The sequence below is a fragment of the Penicillium roqueforti genome, assembly GCF_015533775.1.
Source record: "Penicillium roqueforti strain LCP96 04111 chromosome Unknown scaffold_12, whole genome shotgun sequence".
Lineage (NCBI taxonomy): Eukaryota > Fungi > Ascomycota > Eurotiomycetes > Eurotiales > Aspergillaceae > Penicillium > Penicillium roqueforti.
In genome coordinates, this window is record NW_024067576.1 from 643,026 (window position 1) to 667,253 (window position 24,228).

General features: G+C 51.3%; 11 protein-coding genes across 11 annotated transcripts; 6 read left to right on the forward strand and 5 right to left on the reverse strand.

Annotated features, from left to right (window-relative positions):
• Positions 1-2,302: 2,302 nt before the first annotated feature.
• On the forward strand, positions 2,303-5,353 carry LCP9604111_5389 (uncharacterized protein; the record flags this gene model as incomplete). Its single annotated transcript, XM_039073193.1, has 2 exons — positions 2,303-3,989; positions 4,047-5,353. The coding sequence occupies 2 exons, from the start codon at positions 2,303-2,305 to the stop codon at positions 5,351-5,353; spliced, it is 2,994 nt and encodes a 997-aa protein (XP_038928851.1).
• Positions 5,354-5,889: 536 nt separating this feature from the next.
• On the reverse strand, positions 5,890-6,852 carry LCP9604111_5390 (flavin reductase family protein; the record flags this gene model as incomplete). The annotated part of the gene is made up of 2 exons (XM_039073195.1): positions 5,890-6,746; positions 6,804-6,852. The coding sequence occupies 2 exons, from the start codon at positions 6,850-6,852 to the stop codon at positions 5,890-5,892; spliced, it is 906 nt and encodes a 301-aa protein (XP_038928852.1).
• A 342-nt stretch (positions 6,853-7,194) lies between these two features.
• On the forward strand, positions 7,195-7,770 carry LCP9604111_5391 (mitochondrial 54S ribosomal protein bL31m; the record flags this gene model as incomplete). The annotated part of the gene is made up of 1 exon (XM_039073196.1): positions 7,195-7,770. The coding sequence occupies one exon, from the start codon at positions 7,195-7,197 to the stop codon at positions 7,768-7,770; it is 576 nt and encodes a 191-aa protein (XP_038928853.1).
• A 711-nt stretch (positions 7,771-8,481) lies between these two features.
• Positions 8,482-10,473, reverse strand: LCP9604111_5392 (sorting nexin 1; the record flags this gene model as incomplete). The annotated part of the gene is made up of 6 exons (XM_039073197.1): positions 8,482-8,631; positions 8,687-9,289; positions 9,341-9,721; positions 9,783-10,264; positions 10,329-10,385; positions 10,440-10,473. 6 exons carry the CDS (start codon positions 10,471-10,473, stop codon positions 8,482-8,484), a joined length of 1,707 nt encoding a protein of 568 aa, XP_038928854.1.
• Positions 10,474-10,921: 448 nt separating this feature from the next.
• On the reverse strand, positions 10,922-11,788 carry mde1 (methylthioribulose 1-phosphate dehydratase MDE1; the record flags this gene model as incomplete). The annotated part of the gene is made up of 3 exons (XM_039073198.1): positions 10,922-11,033; positions 11,097-11,572; positions 11,633-11,788. The coding sequence occupies 3 exons, from the start codon at positions 11,786-11,788 to the stop codon at positions 10,922-10,924; spliced, it is 744 nt and encodes a 247-aa protein (XP_038928855.1).
• Positions 11,789-12,737: 949 nt separating this feature from the next.
• Positions 12,738-14,528, forward strand: clxA (calnexin; the record flags this gene model as incomplete). Its single annotated transcript, XM_039073199.1, has 3 exons — positions 12,738-12,854; positions 12,905-13,184; positions 13,249-14,528. The coding sequence occupies 3 exons, from the start codon at positions 12,738-12,740 to the stop codon at positions 14,526-14,528; spliced, it is 1,677 nt and encodes a 558-aa protein (XP_038928856.1).
• A 662-nt stretch (positions 14,529-15,190) lies between these two features.
• Positions 15,191-17,066, forward strand: LCP9604111_5395 (CoA-acylating methylmalonate-semialdehyde dehydrogenase; the record flags this gene model as incomplete). Its single annotated transcript, XM_039073200.1, has 3 exons — positions 15,191-15,902; positions 15,956-16,593; positions 16,650-17,066. 3 exons carry the CDS (start codon positions 15,191-15,193, stop codon positions 17,064-17,066), a joined length of 1,767 nt encoding a protein of 588 aa, XP_038928857.1.
• Positions 17,067-17,603: 537 nt separating this feature from the next.
• LCP9604111_5396 (uncharacterized protein) lies at positions 17,604-18,539 on the reverse strand (the record flags this gene model as incomplete). The annotated part of the gene is made up of 3 exons (XM_039073201.1): positions 17,604-18,170; positions 18,395-18,436; positions 18,486-18,539. 3 exons carry the CDS (start codon positions 18,537-18,539, stop codon positions 17,604-17,606), a joined length of 663 nt encoding a protein of 220 aa, XP_038928858.1.
• Positions 18,540-18,828: 289 nt separating this feature from the next.
• Positions 18,829-20,343, forward strand: LCP9604111_5397 (uncharacterized protein; the record flags this gene model as incomplete). The annotated part of the gene is made up of 3 exons (XM_039073202.1): positions 18,829-18,867; positions 18,918-18,977; positions 19,039-20,343. 3 exons carry the CDS (start codon positions 18,829-18,831, stop codon positions 20,341-20,343), a joined length of 1,404 nt encoding a protein of 467 aa, XP_038928859.1.
• Positions 20,344-20,549: 206 nt separating this feature from the next.
• On the reverse strand, positions 20,550-22,367 carry LCP9604111_5398 (dolichyl-P-Man:Man(7)GlcNAc(2)-PP-dolichol alpha-1,6-mannosyltransferase; the record flags this gene model as incomplete). Its single annotated transcript, XM_039073203.1, has 3 exons — positions 20,550-21,970; positions 22,024-22,305; positions 22,358-22,367. 3 exons carry the CDS (start codon positions 22,365-22,367, stop codon positions 20,550-20,552), a joined length of 1,713 nt encoding a protein of 570 aa, XP_038928860.1.
• An 82-nt stretch (positions 22,368-22,449) lies between these two features.
• On the forward strand, positions 22,450-22,992 carry LCP9604111_5399 (YOS1 family protein; the record flags this gene model as incomplete). Its single annotated transcript, XM_039073204.1, has 4 exons — positions 22,450-22,486; positions 22,540-22,599; positions 22,665-22,775; positions 22,937-22,992. The coding sequence occupies 4 exons, from the start codon at positions 22,450-22,452 to the stop codon at positions 22,990-22,992; spliced, it is 264 nt and encodes an 87-aa protein (XP_038928861.1).
• Positions 22,993-24,228: the final 1,236 nt, after the last annotated feature.

The window sequence follows — 24,228 nt, forward strand, 5'->3', positions numbered from 1 at the left end:
AAGATCAGACATAGACGGGTGTTTATACTGGGTCTAGTTGTATTGGGGACTTTAGTGATGGTTTAGGTACTACTACATGCAGCTGTATATCGGTACATATGTAGTTCCAAGATTTTAGGTGTAGTAGTAATTTGATTTTGGCCAAGATTGGCCAAAGTCTTGGTTGAAGTTAAAGTTAACATTATGCGGGGGATGGAATCTGCCTAGATGAGCTTCGGGTTCATTTCTCATGTCAAAGTATACATTTTCATTTATTGTGAAGAATCTTATCTATCCCTTGTTCATTCCTTGAGCATTTCATATGTCGCTTTCTTTCTCTGACATTTCTACAGTCATTGCTGGATGAGAAAGAGATATCTAATGCATATATTCCGTTTTCGACATTTCAAGAGTACACATAGGGGCCATATTTTCCGATCCATATCTGTTTTGAGATATACTATACTAGAGGCAGTATTCATGTGTATACCTGTGGAGTATAAATTTGCTGTTAGGATCCTAGTGTTTCAGGATACATACTAACTGCATGCGGTTAAAGTAAACTTTAAGCAAATTTGCCTCAATGAACTACAAAAGATTAGATTGTTCAATTGATTAGACTATGAATGAATTATAGAGGCTAAAAACCTCCACAAGTTTAGCCACTTCCGTAGCAATTACTGGACTCAAAGACCCCGCCACAGGAGGGGAGAGCCGGGATTACTAGGAAAGCGAAAGGATCGACCTTGAAAACCCGAAGTTTATCGGACCCAAGCAAAACCCGGTTCTAAAATAGGCAAGGCGGACGCGCTAGTGGAAGTGTCTGCAATTGTCTAGAATTGCCTATGCAGCTTATTGTTCTGAACTGGGGCTGAAAATCTGGAAGTATAAAATGCGAAAGAAGTGATCGAGATGGTGCACCCTATATACTCCAGGTGAGACAATGGTAGGGCTCATCGTATAAAAATAACTTAAGCCATCACCAAGCCCAGCCGTCGGGCCGATCTTTACTAAGCTTGTGGCTGATCTACGAAACCCTTCAGGGTTGCCAAGCCCGGGTATCGTATAAGAGGGGAAGGATCGGAATTGGCAAAGACTGTACGGCTTCTGTCTTTTACTTTAGGATATCTTCTTTACAGTGTATATAGATATCTAGTCTGCACGAGGCATCTTGATATATCCAAAAACGTCACCATTTGGAGATCTACCGACCCATGTACTCGTATGATACGGAGCCTTCAGGAAGATGCACGAGATAGCCGAGCATGTGATGATCCAAGAAAGAATGTGGACGACCCTGTTGATACACACCTTTGATACACACGAGCTTCAGTTCCCCGTACTTAATCCCATGATGCTCTCCAGGTTCGGGATTGCGTGTTCATACATGCAGGCGCATCCGCAAGCGAGTCCCCATGGATCCGTAACACATATCATAAGTCCGGCACAAGACTGACCCCGCAGCAGACGGGTCGAGAAACGGTCGATCGACAATCCAATCAGTCAGGTTGACAGCAAATAGGGACCGGTTATCTGAACAGGCTTTCAAGTTGATCTGTATACCGTAGGTACTCCGTCACTAGCTTATCAGCACTAGTCAATCCGTTTTGAAGAAAGTCTATATAGCGCCGAGGCAACGAAAACATCAGTATCGTAAACTCGGCTGGATAAAGCGAAAACACGCTTAGGATTGGCCAATGTGCAGGTATCCGCGCTGCAGGACCCGGCAACCACAAGCCGTATAGCTCCTATATAGGGGGCGTGACCTGTCAATAAGCCCCAGAGTATCGTAAGATACAGAGGCCAAAGAAAGAAAGCTTGGCAGTGGATTGGCCGTATTGACTGGGATTTTCCATGCAGCAACTCCAGATCGACAAAGAAGCCACGGGAATATATTACCAGGAGCTCTTTAATTGAATTTGCAATCCGGCGTCGCGCAAGTAGACAGTACCGACGTGACATAGTGGCGAATGGTATTGAGGCCAGGTACCGCCTACCCGAACGGCACCAGTGATCGACACTGAATGACAGTACCAATACCAAATTCTGTTTCTTTCGACTTCATACAATTCCACCTGGGCACTTTTTCCCCTTCACGCTTCCACGTAGAGCGTCGTCTCTTGCCATTCTCGCTCATTTCTTCTTTTCCTTATACATCTACTTACCATTTCTTTCTCATCTTCATTACCATACGAGCCACTCTGCACCATTTCCTTCCCCCCACCATATTCAATTTCAGTCCGTTTTCGCCTTTTTCCTGGTCCCAGTCCTTGGCTTCATCCCGCCAAGCTGACTCGGACCTGGGTTTCGGGCTCCCTCGTCCATGACACGCTCCGCTGCATCTAGGAAGAACCAGAGCAATCGGCAGGAGAATGGCCTTGTCGGTCCCGGCAAGAAATTAACTAAGCAAAAGTCAAGCGGCCATCTGAACGGCAACTCGGGCAACGGCTCTGCTACCGGTCCGGGCGCGTCCGCTCACTTCGATCTATCCTCCGTACGGTCTGCTAGCGATACGGCTTTGATATCTCCGACGGTTGCCGGCAAAGGAGGAGATAGCACGAAGGCAGATGGCAATGTGCGTGGGATGTTGAATGGACATAGCAAGGGTGGAGACATGACATCTGCGCAAGAAAACGGCGATGTCGCCCAGAATGGTGGCATAGCAGGTCATGTCTCTCGCAATGGAACCTCGAAACGATCCGGATCCAATGCTTCGATTAATCCGCTCCAGCTCGCATCGACTATCCTCAAATCGTGCCCGATGTACGACACTATCGCCATCTTGATTTTTTTGCTCCAGCTTCCACCGATGGTCTTGACCCTCGTTCAGTTCTTATTCGCCTCCTTGACTTTCATGCCTCCCAGTGGCGCCGCGGCCGGTTCTTTGTCGTCGAACTTCGATATTTTTCAGGGTCCGGCTGGGACGCCATCTCTGGGGACAATGATTGCGATGGATGGGTTCTGCATACTTCTCTGGGGCCTTTTCATGTGGAACTGGGCGCAGAAATTTGCCATCGATCTCGCTCATGTCCAAGTTGCTATCACCTTGGGTGGCGGGGGTTCCGGGAAGAACGGCGGGGTCAATGCTCTCTGTGTCGGAATTGTTCTGCTTCTTCATCTTGTTCGCAGTAAAGGCATCCAGGACTTTGTCTTGGGTCATCTTGTCTCTGCTAAACTGCTCAGTCCCGATCTTCTCTCCCAATATTCGCATCTGCTACCCGCTGAGTTCCGACACTCCGAAGCACAAACGTCTCCGAGCTGGCTCCGCAGCCTTCTTGCGGTGCATATCCTCGCACAAGCTGGAACCGCCATGGCGCGACGTTCGATGGCCAAGAATCGGTCACCGACACCGTTACGGACCGGCAAGCGGGGAGATACGGAGGCTTCTGCGGGATCACAAGGACAGGCAGATTCTGCTCTGGAATCTGCTGCCAGTGTTTCGTCTTGTTTCGTGGGACCTGATGGTCAGTTGAAAGACGGAAAGGATCGTTTCACGTCAGCTAAGAAACGCAGACGGCAAGCCAATCAGGTTCGGAGCCGACAGCCGTTCTGGGCTGCGCTTGCCAGTACAAAAGTCACGGTGATGAGGGAATATGAACATTCGCGGGCTATCTCCAAGACAGCCCGCAATCTCACAATGACGGAGGAAGATCTCCAGGGGGTGTCTCTCGACGACGGGTTAATATGGATTACGGATGTGGATAGCTCTTCGATTAAATTCGCCGCGGGTGAGTTTACCGATGACCCCGCGGTGTCAGGTTCATTTGAAGCCGGTCGTTTGGAAGGAGACATGGAACCATTCTACGTCTGCGTCAACGGTGCGCTTTGGGCTACCGCTTCGATATGCAGAGTTTCAGACGCCAAGGGACCGAGCGTTGTCCAATGGCGGGGCGAGATTGCTGGACTTGCTCCCAATTGCGCATACACATGTGCATTTGTACGAAGCGATACCGACGAGGAAATCTGTGTCATGAGTGTCAAGACGCCTTCAACGACTGACACAGAGCAAGGTAAGTTCAGGCTAAAAGACAACGTCTCATTTTCAATAAGCTCATTGCTTGAAATAGTCATTTCCGCGGTATCGACACCCCCACAGCCGACCTACCGTCCATCGTCCCCCACAACGACGCTCAAGAACTCTATCAGCAATGCGGAATCAAAGTTGAACGAAAAGCGCAATCGTCTGAAAAAGACGAAGAACGACCATAAAGCTGTTATCTCGAAAATCCGGAAAGAGCTCGATAACTTCAATGCTCGCCTCCAAAGCGGAAATGACGAGAATCGCCAAAAGCAGCGTTCGCTTCAACTTGAACGAAACATCCGGCAGACCGAAGAGGCTACTGCGGTACTAGAGGTACAACTCGACACCATGGAAAGCGTTCCTGAGGAGGAGATGGAAGAGTGGGCGGCGCACAAAGCGGACTTCGAACGCGAGCTGGAACGTTTCAATTCGACCAAGGAAGAGGTTGCTGCTGCTCGAACGGCTGCAGCTCAGCAGGTGGCGGCACTAGAGTTGGAATTGACGCAGGCTGTTCAGAAGCGAGAGCGTCTCCAGGGTCGCCGCACCCGGGTGAACGAGCAGTATGAGCGTATCATTTCAGCCAACGCACAAGGGTTGAATGAGAGAGAACGTCGGGCCGCTGAACAATTTGCCAGGGAACAGGACCAGTCAAAGATGGAGAGCAATTTCCACGAGCAATTCGGGAGCATCAGCCAATCCGTGCAGGATTTCCAGCTGCGCACGAGTCAACTCTGGCAGCAGGCATCTGCAATTGAGCAGTCCATCCAGCAACAACAACAGCAAATGCTCCTCGAGTCTGGTCCTCTCACACCCGAAGGCAACTTGCCGGGCACCAATCCTCTGCCTGAGACCAGTGGTCCGTCGTTCAACGCATCTACGACCACTGCACCTAGCGCTCGATCTCTGATGGGGGGTCTTAGCTTTCCTCATGCGAGATCTAGTCCACTACAGATTTCGTCTTCTCCAGTCCACGAGATGCCGTCAAATCCAACTAGCCCATCGCAAGACCTTCCCTTCCTCCCACAGTTTCCAAACTCTCCTGTCGGCAACGTGGGCTCATACTTCGGGTCAGAAATTAACCACCGAGACCGTTCGTTCTCCAACCGCTCCACTCGCAGCAGCCAATATGGCTCTGAATTCTTGGACACGAACCACTTGCCACCTCTCCAGCTTGACCTAGCAGAATTGCTTGGTGAGACCAAGACTCGGCCTGGGTCTGATGGTTTCCTGCATCAAGGTGGCCGTACGGTCCTGAGCCCTTTCCAGCGAGCAGTAAGCCGAGGTAGTGGCAGTGGCAGTGGTAGTGGCGGTAGTGGCAGTGGGACCGGCAGTCCGCACTCGGCACGAGACTAGTTCTCTCGGCGGTTGCTGTTGTGGTCTCATGCCTAGCCACGCTGTCAACCCGCCATGCTTGTCTTCTGAGAAGTGGCCTCAAGTTTTGTGCGTCCGTGCTTTTGGTTCCGTCCGGTTGGATTCCCGCCTTCCGTTAGTCAATCTTTCTCGGCCTGCGCTGTGATGGCTCTGGTTTATTGGGCCGTTGTAGTGTGGCACGCATCTCGCGATGAGATGACAACTATATGGATTCGATCGAAGTGAGATACATGACAGCTCTGTTCCTAACGCCGAAAAACAAAAGTGTTCTATACTCGGTTCTTGTATACTCTCTCTCACAAAAGCGTAGACGCATCAATATCATGAAAGCATTTCTCATCTTCATCTCTCCATGTCTACTGTAGGATCATAGTGGATAGGTCGTCGATTTGGCTTTGATGCCATGTCTAATCAAAAGTATATATCCAGCCCAAACGCCGTTTTCCCAAGTATATACAATGGTTTGCCAATAGCATAAGCGATACCGTATTCTTCATCTATATGAAACCAGACATGGCTCAAAGTTCACCCCCCATCTTCCAAAACTTGGTATTTGCATACGTTAAACAAAGCCGCTCAGGTAAATCATTCAAGGCCTTATCGTCTTGTCCCAGTGCCAAAACAGACCCAGAGCCCTCAACCGCCCGAACAACAGTACCCAGCACGATGGAGTGATCATTCACATCAATCTTCTGCGGATGTAGGGTACATTCAAAAACAAAAGGAAACTCGACCGCGTCATCCACAGCGATTGCTTCCGCCCTCCGCTTAAGAATAGGAAGCGATCTTGACGGATATCCCTGCTCGTCCTTAGTAGGCAAAGCCGCGAACTCAAACTCCCCATGTCCTCTCAGCATAGAAGCGAGTGCGATATTCCCCTTAGAGAAATCCCTGGCCAGAGTAGCAGTCGCGGGACTCGGTGCAAGTAAATGAACCAGGAACCGGCGCGAGGCAAGCAACGCATTCAATGTCTCCGATGGGCGGCGCACGTTGAAAGAGATCACAGGGTCCGGGGTGAGAGTGACGGTGCTGAAGGAAGAGACGGTCATACCGCGGAAGGAGGTTATATTTTCTGAACCGGAGGGATCGGTTGCTGTTATGATTGCGACGGGGTATGGGACTCGCCGCATGAGGAGGCGGACTTGGTCGGATATAGATGTCGAGGGTGTTGGCGGTTGTGGTGTGTTGTCTGCGTGGGATGGGGCATTGGGCTTCCCTGTTCGACCATTTTCTTTTGAAGGCGCTGTGGAATTGCTGGTATATCGTCGTTGATCGGATCGTGATCGGTGTTTGGTGTATGGTACAGGCGGAGAGGTTCGGAGGGAGAGAGATGTTCCCAGGAACAAGGGTGTATAGTTGTTAATGCATGATAGTTCTGGCATTTTCTATTAGTACAGGACAGAAGCATTGGACATACATCGTGACAACCTACCTCCGAGTGCTGTCCGAGCAGTCCCATGCGCGGGAAAGACGAGCTTCATCCCGTCGGCCTGGAATTGATGGAGCTTTGAGAGGCGCTCAGGGGATCACGCAGGGCACAAAGTCACAGATAATAAGACTCTGCCAATTCATGTCTAAATTGACAGCAAAAAAAGAGAGACTCAAAGAGACATAGGGCAATATGAAGTCATGCAAACATCTAAGTTATGAAATTCCCGAAAAGAACAGGCCCGCTTACGTAACCCGCGATAATTTCTTTGCTATGGCATCAACTTCGCAACCTCCGCAACCTCCCCGATAGCATTGCGGCCCCGTCAACCTCCGCCGACCTCGACAATACTCCTTGTTATTTGCATCGGCATTTCCGAAACAACTTATACAACATGTCAATGCACACCTCTCTCCGCCGCACAGCGGTCACAATCACCAACTCAACAACCACCATCCTCCCTACAAGACTACCCACGAGCGGCACAACCTTCATCTGCTCGCAATGCCGACACGCCACTCTCCTCCGCCGCCCCAAGCGCCCCTACACCTTTACACAGCTCATCACGCTTTCGGACGGCAGCACCTTCACGCACCGCACGACCTCGCCGGCCCCGATCTACCGCTCCACGCGCGACACACGCAACTCCATCCTCTGGAACCCGTCCAGCAGCAAGCTGATGAACGTCGAGGAAGACGAGGCTGGTCGTCTGGCGGCTTTCCGTGCCCGATTCGGCCGCAGCTATGATGCCAGCGCGGCGCCTGCTGCGGCAGCGGAAGAGGAGGTGGCTAAGGACTCTCTTGCGGCTAAGGACCCTGCTCTTGCGAAGCGGGCCGAGGCCGAGGCGAAGGCTGCTGCTAAGGCGGAGCAGGAGGAGGAGGATAACTTGCTTGATTTGATTAGTGCTTTCGGGCAGAATGAGGCGCCGCCTCCGCCTGAGAAGAAGGTTCCTAAGTTCACTAAGAAATAGTGGGCTTTGGATGTCCCGGGTTGAATCAGGTTGTTCTGTTTTGGACTGCTTGGATGGGAGTTGGGATCTTCTTTTGCTTTTTTATGTTTTCTTTTCTTTTCCTGTGTTTTTGATCTTGTACAATATACATATGTCTGGTATGAGCCTGCTGTATTATACCAAGAATTCATCTTTTCTCTCATCCATGCTATATTTTTGTCAAGTCTATACTATTACCATGGGTCTTGGGAGCACCTGCCCAGGTGGTCCTTATATACTGTGACTATTCATACACAGCCGATTATCTCTAACACAGACTAACACCTGAGTCTTGTTAACAAATGATACAATATAAAGTAAACACGCATTAGCATTCATCACCCCACCTCAGCAGTATCTCGCAAGGTACTCAGCTCGTGGGCATGTGGCTGCTTGATGGAGTGGTCTATGGTAGGTATCGGTCTAGGGCCAGAGGAAGATGTACGAATTAGGACAGTATAACTGACTAGGGTAGATAATGATTTTATTTGCCACAATACGCGAACAGTGGTATTCGAAGTGCAGTGGAAATAGAAGAAAAACACAAAGATCCCCAGCTTGCTGAGGACCATCATCAGTTGCAGCATGGCATAAACAAACATCGCGAAAGGGTTGTCCCATAATAAATACAAAAGACGAGATAGAACGGTGCTAATTCCGGGGTTGGGAAACAGCACCCGAGACTGAGGCATATCAAGCGTCATCCTCAGCGGCCAGTAGCCCCGATTCATCTGTGGGCTCTGCCGGAGCGGGTGCATCGCTCACCTCGGGGGGTACATAATACGGAAGTCCTTCCTCGCCAGCATCTAGACGCAGAAGGAATGTCTCCCAGAGTTCGATCAACTGTATTTAGGGTTAGCTGGATGAAAAAAACCACCAAGACTTGGCGAGAACTTACCTCTTTCTGAGCCTCGACTGCACTTTCAAGGAATGTTTCCACGCCAGACTTGAAGTCCTCCACTTTCTCCTTCTCAAACCGTTGTAGTTCGTTCCGCATAAGACGACCCATATCTTCGAAGAGCAGCCGCGTTTGGTGCACTTTGCGCTCTGCATCTGCAACGTCGGCGTTGACTTGGTTTAAGCGGTCTTGCTGAGTCTTTCCCTGGCGGAGTAGCTTGTCTTGGTTATTCTTGCGCTTCTGTAGGTCGGACTCTGCTGCGTGCCAGGTGTGGAAAGCCTTTTGCCGCTGCGTGAAAGCCAACTTGACACTTCCAATTAAACGGATATATTCATCGATCGTGATTCCAAGCGTCAGAACATCCTGCTGCGCCTGTCGGTCATAAAGTTCCCGAATGCGCAACTGAAGTTCGGACAGGCCTTCCAATGGGTAGGAAAGGGCGGGAGACAGCTCGACGGCGGATAAGGCATGCAACGAGCTCGAAAAGTCGCTTGCGGCCTCGGATAGTCCCTTTCGTTGTATAACCACAGTATCCATTGATTTCAATAGAGCCTTCAGCTGGTTCTCCAATGCATCCAGGTAAACTTTTCGGTCGTGGAACCACTATTTATAGGTGAGCAGGCGAGACCGATGTATCAGAAACGATTCACTTACATCGTCATGTTCCACGAATTTAGTTCCTCCACCAACAGAAATACCAAAGGAGCTCAGCATTCCCTTGCTTGGGCCAATATCAGGCTCTCTGTTTTCCTTATTCTTAACATCAACGGTGAAAGCTTCACTTTCTAGGAAAATTTTCAAATCGCCGTCATGTTGAAGAATAGGATGGCCGGCAATCTTGTTGAGCATTCGTTCCAAGGCAGCTCTCCTCGACTCTACAAAGTTGGTATCAAACCGGCCAACTGCTTGCTTCTCGGGCGGAGGCGCAACGACCACTCCCGGGTTATTGCTGTGCAGGGAGTTGTAGAGCCAGAGGAAATCACGGTATCGACGGCTAACGGTGAACTCGGGTTGGCGATAGGCCTTAGAAGTTGTCTAGCCATAAAGTACTGTCAGCCTTTCCTTTTCCACTGTAAATTTTAGTGTGTCTAATTACCTTTGTCGAAACTTGATACACAATATGACTGCTTGTCAGATCTCCCACTTTGTGCGGATCTCCGACATAGATATGGAAAGTCGGCTTCGCAGCCTGCTCCACGCTCATGCTAGGCTGCGTCTGTCTTTTCGGTCCATCCGCTTGCACCGGTGGTTGCACGGGAGGGGGTCCTCGGAAGACCGCGCTCTCCTCTTCCAAATTGGCCGAGTCTGCTGCCTCCACTCCAGATGCCTGGGAGGGAGATGAAAGTGGTCGTGCACCCCGTCCGGCGAAAGGCTCTTTCTGGGGCGGTGCTGGTGCCTCATCTGTGGGTGTTGGGGTGTCCTCGACGGGCGCTTCTCCCAATGGACCGAGAGGGTCGACGGAATCATCGATGGATTCTAGTTTAGTGGCTTGTGCGTTGATCTTGCGCGTCCCTCGGGGGCCTCGTCTTCCTGGTGTTTGGACAGCGGGCGAGCTGTCTGACGCGGGGGTTGCAGCTGCTGTGTGGTAGAGTGCGCTTAGTGAAAGTTCGTGGAAAGAGCGGACAAGCCAGATAAAACATACCACCTTCTTCGGCGCCGGGCTTGGGGCCGTCGCTGTGCTTGAACCGCGAAGGCTCATCTGCATCATAAATCAGAGTGCGATTCAAAGAGCTGTGGTATGATGATTGCCTACCGCCCCACGGGGAATCTCCAGAATCGAGATCCATTGCTACCGGTATGAGATCAAAGCGAAGAGAATGGGACAACGGCGAGAAGACGAATCAACAAATTAAGATTAATGTCAGTTCAATCGGAGCTTAGAGGGTGCATGGAGTTGGAGAGGGAGCTGGTTGGAGTGGAGGCCGATCCGCATCCTTAGTCACTCACGGGATCCGGGCAACCTTGGAAGACCTGGAGTCCACCCCATGTGGTGTTTCGTCTTCAACTCTTTGCCATTGGCACTACTCTTTGATCTGGGGGCTATTTATTTATGCTCATGACGAATACAACCCACTGGATGCCAGTACCCGATACTCTCTACACATTTTAATGTCCCATGTCTCAACACGTCACATCATTTCAATTGGAGCTTCTTAATGTCGGGATGATCTATCCACGATTCCCCCGCTCAAATCACCATCGGCATTTAAAAGGTCATTAGCAACCGCGCAATATCTATTTGACCCACGGGAGGCCCAGCTTGTGCATTTCCACAGCCAGCTGGAAGATGTAATCCAGACTCTCACACTGAGTCTTCGCCTTGGCAGTGTTATCACCCCAGACGTAACTGCAGGAGGAACCAGGATAAGTATACATCAGTATCACATGGAGGGAGGTTGCTATCACTCACATTCCGTGCCTCCGGACAAGAACCGCGTATGTGTCCGGGTACTTGTTCATGGCTGCCTCCAAACCACTGGTGAGGTCCTCTTCGAAGGCGGTGTTTTCAATAATGGGAATCTTCAAAGTATCGAAGAACCCGAGCATGCCCTTTCCTTTACCGCGGGGAATACCCTTGATCTGCTCAATGTTGCTGATCTCGAAACAAGCATCCGGGCCCTTCTCCCGCTCCACCAACAGAGTGATCAGAACCGCCCATTGCGAATGAGTGTGGATGCAGCACCCAGCACCATGCTCAAAGGCAGTCAGGAATAGTGGGGTACAGGCGGAGGGATTAAGCTTGAGGGGTTTGCGGATGTAGTTGCGGTCCGAGGCAGGGTACTTGGGGGTCGGCCATTGGAGCACGAAGATGTTGTGAGGTTGTATCAATTCCTTCTGAACTCCGGACGGAGCGATGAAGATGTGTTCGCCTTGGCGGATCGATGTCTACTTTTCCATCAGCGGGGCACCGTTGAAATTTTTTTTGCCTTGCAAGTATAAGCTTACACCACCTCCGGTGCCGGTAACCCATCCCCAGTTGTAGAATTTGCGACAGAGCTCGGGGATAAGGTTGGCGGGGTGTTCGGGGTCATCAGACTGGACCAAGTGGTCATTGTTCGGCGCAACGGTTTGCTCTGAGGTGCACATGATGGGCTGCGACATATTAGCATTGGTTCAGGTAGATATTCATAAAGGTGGAAGAGGACCTAAGTTTGCAAGTAACCAAATTTGTTATTGTTCTGGTGAGCCACGAGGTTTCCAAGGTTTGCGACGAGAGTGCTGAGTAACCAATACGTTTGGCCTCGGGAGCGGGGGACTACATATTCAGCACGCCATTTTAAGGAACAGCTCTTCTAGAATTGTACTTGCAGCTTAATGTTGATATCAAAACACTTGCGATATTTAAATGTAGGAAGCTTAATTGCATCTCCAATCAGGTCCTTCTCAATTGCTATCAGTCGGTGTTTGGTGTTCTCTACTAAAATGACAAGTGTAGTTTAACTATTCATAGTTTGGCGCTAGTCAAAATTTGCTAAACATGCTTAGTAATGTCGCTGCACAATTGCACATAACTAACTAACTAGCAAGACACGCCAGGTCTGCTGTCACCAGAAGACGTGCTCTAATTCATTTTAGCGTCGGAATAGACAGACTAGCGTCTAGAGTGCTCTGCTTCCTGTTAGGGCCACCTTTAGGAATTCTTTAAGAATCCTATAGATTCCGCGACCTATGAACGGCTTACACCATCAAGGATCAATAACTGCGGGTATTTATACACCTCCTCACTTATTAGCGTTGGGAGGGAAAAATAGGATTGAATCAAATAAAAATCCAATAAAAATCAATAAATACATGACTCGCTATTAGCTTGATGAACAGCACATAAAACCAATAATAACACATATACTCTCCGAGCAACTATTTGTGTCCAATCACTGTAGAACAAGATCGAAACCCGTGTGTACACGCCCTAGTCCCGATTGGGGAGCTTAGGGAAGAGGCCACCTGGACCTTCCCCCCAGTGTTGCCCTTTCTATAAAACCACATCTCCTCTTTTCTTCACTTGGTGCTGTGTGCTCCACTTTCATTCCTTCTACTTGTTGTTCACAATATGCGCTTTAACACTGCGTTGACATCTGCTCTGGTCTCCTCCGCCAGCCTCATGGGCTACGCCCATGCGGAGGAGGAGACTGCGGATACCACCGTCATTGAAAAGCCTACCTTCACTGTATGTATCTGAAACGCTCCCTCTTCGCTCACTTTGCTAACTCCCGCAAGCCTACTAGCCTTAAAGCTCCTTTCCTGGAGCAATTCACAGACGACTGGGAGTCTCGGTGGAAGCCTTCTCACGCAAAGAAGGATGACAAGTCTGAGGATGAGTGGGCTTACGTTGGTGAATGGGCAGTTGAGGAGCCCTCCGTCTTCAAGGGTATCGAGGGAGACAAGGGTCTGGTCGTGAAGAACGCTGCTGCCCACCATGCCATCTCCGCCAAGTTCCCGAATAAGATTGACAACAAGGGCAAGACCCTGGTGGTTCAGTACGAGGTCAAGCCGCAAAGTGAGTTATGCCTTTCTACATTTGTTCGAGATCTTATATGCTGACTGGAATTGTCCTGTGTTAGACTCCCTGGTTTGCGGCGGTGCCTACCTTAAGCTTCTCCAAGAGAACAAGAAGCTCCACCAGGAGGAGTTCTCCAACGCCACTCCCTATGTCATCATGTTCGGACCTGACAAGTGCGGTGCCACTAATAAGGTTCACTTCATCTTCCGCCACAAGAACCCCAAGACCGGCGAGTACGAAGAGAAGCACCTCAAGACTCCTCCCGTGGCCCGCACCAACAAGGTCACCTCCCTCTACACCCTGATCGTCAACCCCGATCAGACCTTTGAGATCCTGATCAATGGCGACTCTGCCAAGAACGGTAGCCTCCTCGAGGACTTCAACCCTCCCGTCAACCCTGAGAAGGAGATTGATGATCCCAAGGACTCTAAGCCCGCCGACTGGGTCGATGAGATTAAGATCGCCGACCCCGAAGCCACCAAGCCCGCCGACTGGGATGAAGATGCTCCTTTCGAGATCCTCGATGAGGAGGCCACCCAGCCCGCCGACTGGCTGGAGGATGAGCCCGAGAGTATCCCCGACCCCGAGGCTGAGAAGCCCGAGGATTGGGATGACGAGGAGGATGGAGACTGGCTCGCTCCCACTGTCCCTAACCCCAAGTGTGCCGAAGTCTCTGGCTGTGGCCCTTGGACCCGCCCTCTGATCAAGAACCCCGAGTACAAGGGCAAGTGGGAGGCCCCTCTCATCGACAACCCTGCCTACAAGGGTGTCTGGGCCCCCCGTAAGATCAAGAACCCCGCCTACTTTGAGGATAAGACTCCATCCAACCTTGAGCCCATGGGCGCTATTGGCTTCGAAATCTGGACCATGCAGAATGATATTCTGTTCGACAACCTCTACATTGGTCACTCCATTGAGGATGCTGAGAAGCTCCGCCAGGAGACCTTCGATGTCAAGTTCCCCATCGAGGAGGCTGAGGAGGAGGCTTCTAAGCCCAAGCCCGAGGTCAAGCAAGAGGATACCACTGTCACCTTCCAGGAGGATCCTGTTGCCTTTGTCCGCCAGAAGGTCAACCACTTCGTTGATCTGGCCAAGGAGGACCCCATCAACGCTGTCAAGACCCTCCCTGAGGTGGCTGGTGGCCTGGGTGCGCTCCTCTTGACTATGATCCTCATCATTGTGGGTGCCATTGGTGCTAGCAGCCCTGCCGCCCCGACCGAGAAGAAGGGCAAGCAGCCCGCCGGTGCTCCCAAGGAGAAGAAGGAAGAGGCTGTCACCTCCTCCGCTGAGACTAGCAAGGGCGGTGCCACCAAGCGCACCACCCGATCCTCGGCCGAGTAAGTGCGATGATTGAAAACAATTATACGCAGAAAAGAATTTTACCCACCCAGCGAAGAGATTTGCATTTAGTTACCGCAGTGATCCCTTTCTTGTTGTGTCTTGGCCGATGTTTTTGGGGTGAAGGTCCATGAAACATTGAATGGAGGCCCGATTTGTATACTCCTGATTATCTCTATTATTTCTACTCGGTATTCACTTTATTTCTTTCTTGGAACCGCCTTGCCTTTTCACAGTGTCATGACTATGACTTAGCCCTCTCCGATATAGGAGACGTAAAGTAAAGCTTGAAATGGGAAATGCCTTCCTAAATCGCTATGATCCCTTGCCTACAACGTCTAGTACGCACCCGAAAAAGAATAGATGCAATCGATAACTGCCCCCCAGTTAGTGTCGGCGATATAAGAGCCAATTTGCAACTCCTCATTGGCTGAAACCGCCGAAAAGCTACCTTATCTGGGGGTTCACATTACAACGTGGGGAATACCCGTGGACCGCCCTTGTGACTAAGGCGGTTTCCCTCGGGCCTGGGGGTCGGGGTAGCCATAGATATATCATTCCCGAGGTCCTGGCACCCCCAGATCGTCTTCATATTTCTCTTTCTACTTAATCTGTGACTTGTCCTTTTCTCTAATTCTACTGCTTTTACCTCTCTATAATTCATCATGGCTGCTTGTCGGTCAATTGCCCGTTCCATCCCCACCGTCCGCGCAGTTCCCCGCACGGTGTCGGTAACTGCCAGAGCTGCTTCTTCCAGATCTCTCACTACTTCTTCCCTCGCCAGTCTGGTCTCCCGCAGAGTAGCCGTCCCCTCTTCATCACTCTCTGCCACTCGCCGCTTGCACGCAACAGCGCAGCGACTCGTCCAAGCAACAACCTCGGCCGTCTCCACTGCTACTGAATACCCAACAAGCCACGAAAAGATTGCCAACCCAATTGACACTGCTAACTTCATTGACAATGAGTTTGTGTCATCTAAGGCATCTAAATGGATTGATCTTCATGATCCTGCCACCAACAATCTGGTCACCCGTGTCCCCCAGAGCACAGATGCGGAGCTAAAGGCCGCTGTGGAGTCGGCCGAGAAGGCCTTCCCCGCTTGGAGGGCTACCAGCATCATGGCCAGACAGCAGATTATCTTCAAGTTTACCAACCTCATCCGTACCCACTGGGACCGATTGGCTGCGTCCATTACTCTCGAACAGGGTAAGACTTTTGCCGACGCCAGGGGTGATGTTCTCCGTGGCCTTCAGGTTGCCGAGACCGCCTGTGGTATCACCACCCAGATGACCGGTGAAGTCTTGGAGGTGGCCAAGGATATGGAGACAAGAAGCTACCGCGAGCCACTCGGTGTCGTGGCCGCTATCTGCCCCTTCAGTAAGTTGCCCACCACTTTCAATCCCTCCACATGGATGCTAATTGTTACCAAGACTTCCCTGCCATGATTCCCCTTTGGTGTATTCCGGTCGCTACCGTGACTGGTAACTGCTTGGTCATGAAGCCATCCGAGCGGGACCCTGGTGCCGCGATGATCCTGGCAGAGCTTGCCAAGGAGGCCGGTTTCCCACCGGGTGTCATTAACATCATCCACGGTGCCGCCCCCACTGTGGACTTCATCCTTGATGAGCCTGCTATCAAGGCTATCAGCTTTGTTGGCAGCAACCGTGCTGGCGAATATATCTACGCTCGTGGTTCTGCTAATGGCAAGCGCGTGCAAGCCAATCTGGGTGCTAAGAACCATGCCGCCGTCCTACCTGACGCCAACAAGAACCAGGCTCTTAACGCCATTGTCGGTGCTGCATTTGGTGCTGCTGGCCAGCGCTGTATGGCACTGAGCACCTGTGTTATGGTTGCTGAGACTAAGGAATGGCTGCCTGAGATTGCCGAGCGGGCCAAGGCCCTGATCGTGGACGGTGGCTTCGAGGAGGGTGCTGACCTCGGCCCTGTGATCAGCCCCGAGAGCAAGAAGCGTATTGAGGACTTGATTGCTAGCGCCGAGGAAGAGGGTGCAACCATTCTTCTGGATGGCCGTGGGTTCAAGCCCAAGAACTACCCCAACGGTAACTTTGTAAGTCTTACTACAGATACTCATATATGTATCTCAAACTAATTGTGCCTCCGCAGGTTGGCCCAACCATTATTACCAATGTCACCCCCGATATGAAGTGCTACAAGGAGGAGATCTTCGGTCCTGTTCTCGTGTGCCTCAACGCCGAGACCCTTGACGACGCCATTGACGTGATCAACGCCAACGAATACGGCAACGGTGCCGCCATCTTCACCCGCTCCGGCTCGACCGCCTCCAAGTTCCAGAAGGAGTGCGAGGCTGGCCAGCTCGGTATCAACGTGCCAATTCCCGTCCCTCTTCCCATGTTCTCTTTCACCGGTAACAAGAAGAGTATTGCCGGTGGCGGTGCCAACACTTTCTACGGCAAGCCCGGCTTGCAGTTCTACACTCAGCAGAAGACTGTGACCAGCCTTTGGAAGAGCGAGGATGCGATCAGCACCAAGGCTAACGTGGTTATGCCCACTCACTCATAAATATGGTATATGCCTCTTGCTTTCTTGCTTTTCCTTTAGCCGGTCATTCGCATGAAAAAAATTTGTCTTTTCTTGTTAGGCAAAACATACGCCTTATGGATCCCAATGAATGTATCTGAATTATATGCTTTTATGTCACGAAATTCATGAGTATGCACATGGATTGCAGATTGAACAGTGTATGCAGAATTACAATCGCATACTCGCTTATGCGGCCTTGCAAAGTCATTTTGGTAGTCTTTTCAGATGTGTTTTTTTAGATATACGTATTCTCCACTTCTTTAGTTTTCTAGGCAGACAGCAGAAAAGGGGAAAAGCTTAGTTTTGCGCAAACGACTTTTCCATGAAGAAACGATCTATAAGGTTATAGCATGTCTATGATCAAACTCACACTTCCCTAGTACGTACTACCATTAAACTCATTGGCCAGGTTGAAAGCTATATTGACCTATGGTCTATAGAAAACTAAGAAACTGAAAGCCCTAGAAAATACAAGGCTATACTCAACACACGAGCAAGAGCAAGAACAAGACCATCTTACTCGGCAACCTTACGCTCCTTGAAAGCGTAAACAAGTCTAGCAGAAGCAACCTTCCCATCCTTAACGACAACAACACGACGAGTATGGCGTCTCTCGCCATCAACAATCTCAAATCCCCAAACCTGCTCAGCAGTCCACCCAGACTCGACATTCTGCACAAAGCTCTGCAAAAACACGCCCTCGCCCTCCTCGGCCAAGAATCCCTCACTCTTCGACCCATCAATGAGAGTCTCGCCAATCAGGAACTTCAGCACCTTAGCGTCAGCCTCAGGCGAGCCGGCCTTAGTCTGGACCTCGAGGACAGGGCGCACAGCACCATCCTCGCTCTTAGTGCCGGCGATCTGGCGCGAGCGGCCCTTCAGCTTGCCGAAGATGTGGTCGACGTGCTCGCGCTCTTCCCAGTCCAGTCGGCGCTCTTCCTTGGTGCCTTGGATGCCGCCTGTGATTACTTGCTGCGCGTCGACGTGGATGAGCGCGGGGTTCTCGCTGTCTGCGTACTGGGTGATGTAGATTGTCACTGTCGCGTATGAGAGAGTCTTGCGAATGAGCCAGCCCACTCCTTGCTGTTTGGATTGTTAGTGGGGTTGAGTTGTTGGATGGGGTTTATGTATGGTATGGTATATGTAGGGCAGGGGATAATAATGATTGTGGTTATGCTGTGATTTGGATTATGTATTGTATGATTGGAGTATCGTGACAGGGAATATTGTGACAGGGGTTGTGAAACTCTTGGCTGTTATATTCGAGTAACCCGGAAGGCCGGAAGGTTAGGGCTTGGAGTGCATACCAGAGATAGGATAGGGTCTGTCGGGTTAGAATGGGTTGAGTCCTGTGATACATGAGTATGTTGTTATATGGCTTGTTTTATTTAAGCATACCATCTCCCATTTTCCATTCAGGTTCTGCATAGTAATATCAGCAGGGGCGGCCATCTTGAAGGTTGATGTATAGTATCCGGTTGATGCGGGTATGGCGGGGGGAAGTGGTAAGCAATGAAAGGACAATTTGGTCAGTAGAAGAAAAATTCGAACTTCAAGGGGTAAAAAGAAGAAAATAGAGGAACTTCCAATGTCACCTAATATATAGTTGTCTTGGTTAAGCAATGGTCTTCAAGCATGTGTTTATTCTCGAATCCGAGGCTAGAAGTCACATGATCTGATGACTGTACATGTGATTAAGGAGAGCTCGGTGTTTACATACTTCGAGAGCTACAATCCAATCATGTCGTTCAATAAGAAATATGCCGGTCTTCCTGATCTAGTGAGAATTCTTGGCTGATATCCACGGGGCTTCTACTGACTGTGACCAAGGACCCATCCCCAGATATCTATGAAACCCCCGACTTGACCGATGAAGCATCCACCTTGCCCGTGAGTTCGCCAATTCCACACCAAAGAGACGTCGGCGGGCCCAGTCACTGATCCTATCTAGACTACTACTATCCGCACAGACTCCGACCATGATGACGCAGGCTCAAACTCCGATATCGACCGCGAGGGTGTCAACCCCGACCAGGCGCGTTTGCACTTCATGGGCGCGGCCGTGGACGCCCGCGACGTCAATTTCTCAGATAGCATCTCCATGAAACGGCAGGCCTACCGGAGCAAGAGCATCAGCCGCCGCCGTCGACGCAGACGCGAGGACGGGGTGGAGGAGGTTGGTGACCTGAGTGATAGCGAGGACGAGTCGCTTGACCGGAGGCTTGCGCGGCTACGGAGAGAGGTCGAAGATCTCAAGGTGGAAATGACCAACAAAACCGACAGCCCAGATGCTGAAGCTGAAAACCCAGGAGAGAACCTAGGTGATGGCGTTGCGGAGCTAAGCCGCGCTCTGGATAATCTGCACGCCTCGCGAGGTGCAGCGAGCTCATCGCACTCGGCTGCGGCTTTGCTGTCTCAGAAGCTTAGGCCTGAGACTCGCCCTGCTACAGACGTAAGGAGACAATCCTCGGGGGATACACCAAGGGCAGTGCAGGCGCCAACTGCCTCTTCGGCAGGGATCCTCTCTCACGCAGCAGCATTTGACAGCCGCCTAGCGCTTCTTGAAAGCTCCCTCGGTGTCTCCAGTACTTCCAATCCATTCATCGCCGACGGCATCAACGACTCAACGTCGCGATCAGTCCTCCCAGCTCTGGACCAACTCACCTCCCGCCTGTCAGCACTCACCGGACTTCTCGTCGGCACAAGCCCAGCAGCCACGACACCAGGAGTGCCCAATGCCGCGCCAGGAATGACAACCCCACACCTGGAAGCTCTCTCCACGCGAGTGCGAAAGCTGACCACCGATGCCGAGGCGCTCACCGCAGCCCGCAGAAAAGCCTTCGAGGCCGCAAAGGCCGTCCACAACGCCCGTCTAGCAACTTCCGACGCCGACGTCGTTCCCGCACTAGAAGCATCGACCGACGACGACCATGCCGCCAAGATCCAAGCCCTCTACACCACCCTCCCAACCATCCAGTCCCTGCACCCCCTGCTCCCGAGTGTCCTCGAGCGTCTGCGCTCTCTGCGCGCCTGCCACGCCGGCGCAGCCCATGCCGCGGACTCGCTCAACGAGCTGGAAAAGCGCCATGCCGAGATGGCCTCGGAGATCGAGCAGTGGCGTGAAGGTCTGACGACCGTCGAAGAGAAGATGCAGCAGGGCGAAGCTGCTCTCCGCTCCAACGTGGAAACTGTCGAGCCATGGGTGCGCGACTTGGAGTCTCGTCTGGCACGTCTGGAAGGTCCCGCGGCAGTCTAATCCATTTCTTGTCTACTTTTTTTGATCTGCTCTGCCTGGGGCAGAGGTTTGATGAATAATACCCAGTTTGCATGTACGTCGAATGTTGAGGGCATATTGTAGTTATCTTCAATTGTCAATATCGGTTCTATACCAGATGGCCTTCTTTTTTATATGAAAGACTACTATAGTGTTACTGTAGACAGACTAGACTGTATACCACCATACTAAACATTAGATCCCTCCCTCACCCGCCTCAACACCTGAACCCTCGGTCTCATCTTAACCTCAACCCACCACCCACGCAACAAAGCACTCCTCATATACTCGCGCAGACCCTCAAACAAACCAACAGCACGCACACCAGCAACAGCACCGATAACACGGCGCTCAGCAGTTCCCGTAGCAGGAGTCCCAGGCTTCAAGATCGAGACCCCCGCAAACGAATCTACCACAAGCACCCTCTCCCAGTCCGAAGCAGGGAGCGCACGCCGGAGACTGCTCTCATCAGCATCCATGAACCCGGCCTGATCACCCGCCTCGACAACAACATAATCGAACGGCTCCCAGAACCCACTAGTGGCTTTCACAGTCTTGTCTTCGGTTTTGTCGTATACCCACCCCGACGAAGGGTGTTGTTGCACGAAGCGCGTTACGCCCGTTTGGCAGGCGAGGTTACCTAAGTAGACATTGATCGGCGCGCTGCTCTTCTCAGAACGCAAGCCCGTATCGTGGAGGACAGAGTGTTGATAATGCATGGCGTCGAGAGCCTGCCCACCGGGGTAATTTGCCGCAGACGCAGGAAGGAGCACGAGATTTGACAGACAGAAGGTGGCGAGTGTCGTAATGGCCAGGGCGCGTGTCGCCAGTCGGGCGAAAACAGAGCGCGAGCGGTGCGTCCAGAGATATGCGGCGCCGAGGGCTGCTACTGCCGTCAGGGAGGGGATGATGTAGACGATGAAGCGCCATTCCTTGTGTGGCTGGAAGCTGTACAGGGCGACGAAGGAAAGCGCCGGGATGAGAAGTGCCAGGGCGGGGGAGCGCGTGGCGGGTTGGCGTAGTGCGACGGGGATGGCGAGGAGGTAGGAGAGGGGATTGGAGAGGAGGCGGGGGAGGGAATTTAGGAAGTAGAAGGACCATGGCTCGGTACCCCATTCGGAGGACTGGCCTGCTAGGACGTTGAAGCGGAAGGCTTCGAACTCCGGCCAGAGGGGGAAGCGTTGCCAGAAGGTGCTGTCGAGATAGATGGTGAGGGCGAGCCCGGTGGTGAGGCCTACTAGGCCCGCGATGATGGTGTGTTGGAGGTTGATCCGTCTTGTTGCTAGCAGGAAGAGAGTCTGGGTTCCGACTAGGAGGGCTAACTCGGAGCGGAAGACTACGCCTGCCGTGGTGAGGAGCGCGAGTGCTAAGCCGCATTTCTTTTGGTCTGATGTTGGACGAGGGCCTGGGAGAAGCAGAAACATTGCTAGTGTTGTGATGCTGAAGGCGAACATGTTTGATAATGGCCTTGAGGCATAGAATATCAAGTGGAACTGGCTTGCTTGGAGTAGGATATACCAGATGGCTGTTAGCTGGCCGAAGCTATGGCGCAGGCCTCTTGCATATATTGCTAGGGAGGAGGCATTGAGTAGGCCCAGGATAGCTCGAGCTGGATGTCGGTGTTAGTTTGCTTGATGTATCGCACTATTATCTATGCCGTACCTAATATCTGTCGGTTGATCCCCTCATTCAACAAGATCACAGGCTTCGAAAGCATCGCGAGCGCCATAGCGCCAAGAGCGCTCCGGGGAACAGCCCCGGGGAAAGAGAAATGGTCATAGTCGGTGCGATTGAGATTCAGGTCATTAAAGCCATTTGGCAACCCGTTGGCCAAAATATCATGTACGGCCTGGACGTGGAACGACTCCTCGACTTTGGTGTATGGAGCGACGAGGAGATGAAGGAGGATCAAGGCTGGGAAGAGAAGAGCGAGAATCGCATATGCTATAAGAACCGTTAGCTTGTTAGCTTGTGTTGTTGTACAGAGCGAACGAACTATATCCCATGGTGACTGCATCCGAGGAGTGTAAATCCGGAGATCTGGCGCCTCCCGCACTTCACCTTTAACATCTTCCCCAACCCGCAAAGATGTTTTTCTTCTTCGGCCTTGGGAAGCTGTTTTACGGTATGTACTTGTTATTCCAACTCTCCAGCTTATGCTAATAACCCGCCCTCCAGTCATCGTCCTCATCATCAATGCCATCGCCGTCCTCTCCGAGGACCGCTTCCTAGCTCGCGGTACGTCCCTCCCAGCTACAGCCCGTCTAGAAGAATAAAACCTAATGAATACCGGAAACATACAGTCGGAATGGGTCGCACACAACCCGAGCCAGGCTTCGGCGCAACATACGATAGCACAAGCGTGAAAGCCAAGTCCGTCGACCTGATCGCCAGTGTGCGGACCGTAATGCGCAGTACGTTTCCCAACCCCGCGACCATACAACCCCGGTCCTTTATCTCGAATCTGAGTGACAGCTTTCAACCTGAATAAGTCGCAAGCTGTTCTACTCGATAACCGAGACGCCAGCCACGGCCCGATGGGATAGATACATAGCTAACACATCCGCGCATCCAGTACCCCTTATCGTCATCAACACAGTCATCATTGTCTACGAGCTGGTCCTTGGTTAAATTTCGCTTTTTCGCTATTTCCTCCACGCGCCGAATGTCGAACTCCCGCATCCGTCGCAACCCAGCTGCATAGTGACCCAGCTGCCCTGCCAAATCTACATCACTGTTCACTACGACTTGACTTGCGCTGTGACCTCCCCTCCGATGAGCTATTCGGAATCCGACACTATATCATTAATGACAAAGAGTGAAATGGGGCATGATCCATGCACGAGCGAGGAGCATACCGAGGGCAGAGGGGTGGTACTGAAAAACCGCTGCCAGGCGTCTACTTCATGCTGCGCTGGGTTAAGGCGTTGTTTGAGATGACAGGAACGGTGGTGGCGTGCAGCGAATAGCCCGTCTTCCCCTCGAGTTCGTTTTGATTACTTCTGGCTTGTAACTATATACCCAAAATGCTAGAATTGCAATGGACACTGATCGCGACATGGTTTACGTGAATATGTGTAGGGGATTGTAATAGGGACCCCCTTGGCTAACGGGGCCCCCCTCTGCCTGGTTCTGCCTTATTTTGCCTTACACAGAAGGCATCAATTCAATTCTGCCAGAGTCAAGTGACTACACGTCGGTTGGGCCATTTCTTTACAGAACAGCAATATTACGCGTATATCAGCGAAAAATTTATACAAATCACGGCCCTCTTAAATTGAGACTTTGTGGGAGATATTCAACCCGCAATGACAGACTCATATTTCTTATTCTGATCACCTCATCTGTGAGCGAATCAACGTTGAGTCACCGAAAAGCGCCTACAATTTCATCCCTAGAAATCATGGACTTTTTCTTCTACTGTTGTGATGGTAAAACTCATTACTTAGTCATCTGTGTCTGCATAGTTAACTAACTAGTTAACTAACTAAATAATTAACTAAAGAAGCAAATAATTCATTTCATCCGGTTCAGCGCAGCTCCTCCCGCCTAGAGCGCAGATCCTCTTGCGTGGACATTTGAATGACGCGCTATCTTGTGCGCAGTTTGTCTTCGCATAGGGAGTTGGATAGAGGAGTGTGAAGGAGGAGAAGGAGGAGGAGGAGGAGGAGGAGGAGGAGGAGGAGAAAGTGGCAGAGTCGGCGTGAGCTCCAGATGTTCCGTTGGATCAGATTATATTGTTTACTAGATCATTGAATTTCTCTCCTCTCTAAATAGTTATATATGCACAAATTTGTCATACTGGATCCATGTGATTGAACAGACAGTTCACGACTATTCGAAAGAATGAATACAATACTGCATCCT